Source organism: Bidens hawaiensis, unplaced genomic scaffold (genome assembly GCF_021521415.1).
Source record: "Bidens hawaiensis isolate Kalapana, Puna unplaced genomic scaffold, B.hawaiensis_p1.1 tig00040610_1, whole genome shotgun sequence".
Lineage (NCBI taxonomy): Eukaryota > Viridiplantae > Streptophyta > Magnoliopsida > Asterales > Asteraceae > Bidens > Bidens hawaiensis.
Genome location: NW_027497173.1, coordinates 90,480 through 96,213, shown reverse-complemented (window position 1 = coordinate 96,213; position 5,734 = coordinate 90,480). Strand labels below are relative to the sequence as shown.

The window sequence follows — 5,734 nt, the reverse complement described above, 5'->3', positions numbered from 1 at the left end:
ATATTTAGAAACATCCCAAAATAACGCAAAAACCCAATCAAATTTAAAATGTCGTATCCATCCTCATAAAAACTTATCATTTACTCAGCAAACTTTCTATATTGCATGTTTCGAAATGGGCCACTCACCAACGTCCTTTCGCCTATATAACTTAAACTGCATTCACTATTCTTGCACCAACTTGTTTTACACCAACGTGACACTACTGCCATATGTCGTCCCCTAAAAAGGATTCCGATGATCTACAGTCACCTCTGCTTCCTCCTGTGGAAACACACACCACGACGGTACATGCGAAACCAACACTCGAGCTGCTCTCCATCGACCAAATGTTAACCAACTATTGCGGTGAGTTTGGGTCATGGCAGTTCAAGCATTTCGTTCTCACGTGTATGGCATGGGCACTTGATGCCATACACACAATGGTTACTATTTTTGCTGACCGTGAACCCACTTGGGCATGTGAACCTGGTTCAGGATGTGTATGGGACTCGGCCAAGAGCGTTTGTGGGCTTGAGCCAGGTTCATGGCGATGGGACGATAGCGAAGGGTGGTCAACGGTGGCTGAATGGGGTCTGGTGTGTGGACAAAAATACAAGGTTGGGCTAGCTCAGGCTTTATTCTTTTGTGGTTCCATGATAAGTAACATCCTAATTAATCCTACTATGTCTTTGAATTATGTTATTTTGTGGTTATTGATGTTAAAATTTAGAAAGATTGAGTCGAGCCAATAATAAGATTGTATCCAGCTCACATTTGCCCAAGCACGATCGACTCTTTCTTCTTCTTCTCCTTTTTTTTAGGAGCTGCTATCTAGACATCCTATGGTTCTTTAGAAATGATGTACATATAAAATAAATTGTATGTTAAAAGAGTGTATGAATACAAAAAAAGGTGTTTGAATAGACAAATCCTTTTTTTTTCCTCTCTTTTAAGATTTTGATTATTTATATGTTTTAGTTTTTTATAAAAGCATTAAAAACATCAAGGGCGTAGCATAGTTGGGGCTAGGGGTGGCCCCGGCCCTCTCCGTTTTTTCGCTCAATAGTGTAAAATTATCATTTTTCGGCCAAAAGTTTTTATACATAGTGTAAATTTATCTGTTTCTGACTGAAATTTTGAGCTCGGCCCCCTTGGTTTTTTGCTCGGTAGTGTAAATTTATCCTTTTTTGCCCGAAATTTTTATACATAGTGTAAATTTACCTGTTTCCGACCGAAAATTTGAGCCCGGCCTCCTCCGTTTTTTTTGCTCGGCAATGTAAATTTATTTTGTTTCAACCGAAAATTTTTTTATACATGGTGTAAATTCACCCGTTTCCGACCGAAATTTTGAGCCCGCCCATTCTAGTATATGAATTTTTTATACATATTGAGTTCGGCTCCCTCGAAGATTATGTCCAAGCTTCACCACTGGAAAAACATTTAACAAGAATCTCACCTCTATAAAATCATATACTATATTCAAAAGAATTGCACGTCTGTTGGGCAAATCCGTCAAAACTCAAAAGCAAATCGGTAATGATTTGATTATACATAGTGGTTTTCACATGGTTTGGCAAATTGACATTATATTATTCTACTTAATTAATAATTTCAACTTAACTTTTAATAAGTAACCTTCATAACTAATATCAGGGGCGGACCTGTCTTGAGGGCAGGGTAGCACCCGCTACCCCTCAACTTTTGGCCGTAGGTGTGAATTTCTTCATGTTTTCTTCACTTTTTTTTATTCCGCTACCCCTGAATAAAATATAGTGTTACCCCTAAACCAAGCGAGCGTATTTTTGGTCGGATTCCAGTGTTCTTAATCAGCCAAAAGCAGGCCTGAAACTCGCCGAAACAGTGAAAATAACAGGCAGAAAGAAGATGAAGTAGAAAGAAGATGTAAAAAACGAAAAGTCTTGATTTTGATAATTTAAAAGTAAAATGATATCAAAAAATAGGGTATATGTACTTTGCTATCAAATTGTGTGCACATTAGTCTTACTTTTTCAAATAGCATTAAAAACACTTGAGCTTTTTAAAATGGTTTTAAACTAGAGTTTTTATAATCATATGATTAATTTTTGAAGTTATCTTGTTATGAGACTATGTCACTATGATAATCTCAAACATAGTTATTCGATAATTAATATGTTGTATTCTTTTAATTAGTTGGATTTTTTTCCTCGTACCCTCTATATTTTTTCGTTTTGCGTCTAGGCCTAGGCAAGGTTTATGTGCCCTTAATAACTATGGCCCTAAACCTATTGCGAGTTATCATCCTAATTAAATAGGCGACATAAAAAGAGTGTACCTTGTTAAAAAAGGCTTGTCAACCACGAGGTCATGACTTTAAATGGACAAAATATTCTAGTGGTTAGAGACGTTTTAATGTAAAATAATTTGCTAAATATGATTGGCTAGAGCACGGACGCTAAACAAAAAAAAGCATATTGCTTATGTTGTTAATTGTTTAATGAAAGTATAGGTAATCAAGTTAGAAGAGTGGTTTTTATAAGTGGAGGCTTTTGTAATTGAAGTAAATTGGGAGTGGTTTTTATAAGTGGAGGCTTTTGTAATTGAAGTAAATTGGGTGCTTTAAAAGATTATGTTGGATCACTTAACCGTTTTCACAATATAGCTGAATATAAATGTGACAATTGAACAAAAAAAACTTTCGAAAACCAAAGATAAATCTATTAGCCTATTAGGTATGTGTTTAAATTTATTTATTATCGTGTTTCTATTTTTTTTCGTTTACATTGCATAAATTTTTTTTCGTTTACGGAAATTTTTTTTTTAACTTTACCCATAAAATTTTGGTTTAGATCCGCCACTGACTAATATCCTACACATCGTGTTTTTCGCATGGTTTGACAAATTATTTCTTTTTTAAAAGCGGATTTTATTGATAAAACTCAAGCGTCAGGCTAAACATACTCCCTTGGTTGCTTGTCATACCTCTCTTGGAAAACCAGTTTTCATATTACCCATTGAAATCATATAATTACCAAACTAGCACAAAAATAAGAATTTCATATTATTTTTTCTTTACAAGTTGCGTTTTTTTTTATGATTTCGAGTTTAGAGTTTCTGGTTTAGGGTTCGGGTTTAGGCAGGGTTTAGGGTTCGGATTTAAGGTTTAGGTTTTTGAGTTTAGAGTTCGAGTTTAGGGTATTGGTCATATGGTCGTATGTATATTTTATTATTATTATGAATTCTTAAATTTTCTTTCATAAAATGATAACTTATTTTAATATTTGTATATCAGTTGTTTTATAATTGTTTTTTTTAATTAATAATAATGTTAATAAGCAGTAATAGGAAAACTATATACTTTTAAAATATATAGAAATCATCACGACCGTATATTTTGGTATTCGATTCAGTTTGATTTAAAATACCAAACTAATAGCAATTGCCAAAATATATTCCGTTCATACAACTATACAAGGAACCAAAAGCTAGATATGAAATTAAGATTATGATTTGGGTGAGATTATTAAGTGAAAAAAATGTTGTAGGGACTAATATATAGATAAATAATGTTAAAAGTTAATAGTAATTTATCTAATAAGTTAAGAGGAGTATATATATAGTAAAAATGGTGAAAGAGGGGTACGTTTAGTAGCACCCCTCAAGACTCAAACATTACTAATAAGATGCTAGTCTAAGATATAACATACACACTTGAATACAAACACTTTAATTACAAAATAAAGCTAAAAAACGGAATAAACATGTCTCCCAGTCTACCCCTATTAATTTCCCTATGTTTTTAACCCAAATAAAGTTATATCTTATGTTTTCTTCTTTTAGTCTATTGACCGAAACTTTTTTGTTATTAGAAAGACCCTCAGTTTTTGCTTTCCAAATACACTTGCTCTTTGTTTCCTGCTTTGTTCACCAGGGGCAATTTGAGGAGATCCCGGACTTTGAGCACATACACCAGGGGTGGGGGTGGGGGTGGGGGGGGGGGGGTGTTCCACATAAGTACTTACAAATTACCATATCATTTATGCATAGCAACAATACCTGTCATATTGTCAACATTAACCAGGGCTGAGATTTAAGTATTTGAAACTCTAATGTGTCTCGTATTTTATTCATAAAGAGTTCTTATACCTATGATTATTGATTCAAATGGTAAATCTTATTTTTGCAGGTAGTGGAATATTTGGTCACCTCTCTGATACCAAATTGGGAAGAAAAAGATCACTCACAATTGTATGCATTATGAACATCCTTTTTTCACTATTGACATCCATATCTCCGAGCTATTGGAGTTATGCCCTCTTCCGTCTACTCGCCGGCTTCAGCTCCAATGGGATTGGTGTATGTGCCTTCGTTCTCGCCATCGAACCAATAGGACCATCCAAGCGCGGCATTGCCGGCATGTCCACGTTTTATTTTTACTCAATTGAGATAGCTCTTCTATCAGGCATAGCTTACATGTTTCAATCATGGCGCTTTCTTTACATTGATTCTTCCATACCCTCTATCATCTTTCTTCTTTTCATGCTCCCTTTCATCTCTGAATCCCCTCGCTGGTACCTCGTTCGAGGTAAAACTAATGAGGCCATGAAGATCATGCACAAGATTGCCAAATCAAATGGAAACCAGAGGCCATGAAGATCATGCACAAGATTGCCAAATCAAATGGAAACCATCTTCCTGAAAATGTGTACCTTGTCCTAGACAAGGAAGCCAGGAGTTGTGATCACAAGAATATAGAAACTGGAACAAAAGAAGTTGCCACGAGTTCAGTGATAGATGTGATCAAGTCACCATTAATGAGAAACCGATTGCTTCTTCTAATGGGAATCAACTTCGTTAGCGCAAGCGTGTACTATGGACTAAACTTAAATGCTGCAAACCTTGAAACAAATATTTACCTCAGCGTGCTACTCAATTCTGCTGCAGAGATACCAGCTTATCTTTTAACCGCAATCTTAATAGATAAGTTTGGGAGGAAGCCATTAGGAGTTGGAACACAGTGGTTCAGTGGAATCTTTTGCCTTATAGGTAGCTTGATGGGAAGCCAAGGGAATTGGAAGGTAGCGAGGACAATGTGTGGAGTTTTGGGAATATTTGGGATGGCCGGGACTTATAATTTGTTATACGTATATGCGATGGAGTTGTTTCCAATCGTAGTCAGAAGCGCAGCGCTTGGATCCACAAAGCAAGTGGGACAAATAGGAGCCATACTAGCACCGTTCGTGGTAGCTATGGATGCTAATCTTACGTTTATGGTGTTTGGGGCATGTGGAATTGTGGGTGGCATTCTTATATTTTTCTTGCCAGAAACATTAAACATGCCATTATATGACACAATGAATGGAGTGGTGGATGAGACAAACAAGTTGTCGATGCTTGCATAAACGACGTTGGAATGAAGTAAAACTGTTGATTATTGATATATAGAAAGTTGTAGAATGAAAACTGTTTGTTCTATTATATGTTTAATTATGACCAAAGTATTAATGCGTTTCAAATGTTCCCTCTCCCCCCCCCCTTCTCTCTCTCTCTCTCTCTCTCTCTCTGTGATTATATACATATATATATACATACATATATATATATATATATATATATATTATAATCGTTGTACTAGAAGCTTTATTTTAGTCTAATAAACATTTAAGCATTTTCTTCTACTGTTCTTGTTCGGGTCTATGGATGGCTAAATTAGTTATTAAAAACCTAATTCTTTTATCGATAGCAATATATTTTTGGACAATGATGTTGCGGG

General features: G+C 35.3%; 1 protein-coding gene across 1 annotated transcript; it reads left to right on the top strand.

Annotated features, from left to right (window-relative positions):
- Nucleotides 1-212: 212 nt before the first annotated feature.
- Nucleotides 213-5,420, top strand: LOC143592218 (organic cation/carnitine transporter 4-like). The gene is made up of 3 exons (XM_077072180.1): nt 213-642; nt 4,148-4,560; nt 4,608-5,420. The coding sequence occupies exons 1-3, from the start codon at nt 213-215 to the stop codon at nt 5,361-5,363; spliced, it is 1,599 nt and encodes a 532-aa protein (XP_076928295.1). The 3' UTR covers nt 5,364-5,420.
- Nucleotides 5,421-5,734: the final 314 nt, after the last annotated feature.

Bases quoted from the DNA above. Each gene is read 5' to 3' on its own strand.
- LOC143592218 (XM_077072180.1), top strand. From the start codon at position 213: ATGTCGTCCCCTAAAAAGGATTCCGATGATCTACAGTCACCTCTGCTT. The intron at 643-4,147 runs GTAACATCCTAA...TTATTTTTGCAG, and splicing joins CTTTTGTGGTTCCATGATAA to GTAGTGGAATATTTGGTCAC. The intron at 4,561-4,607 runs GCCATGAAGATC...TGGAAACCAGAG, and splicing joins TTCGAGGTAAAACTAATGAG to GCCATGAAGATCATGCACAA.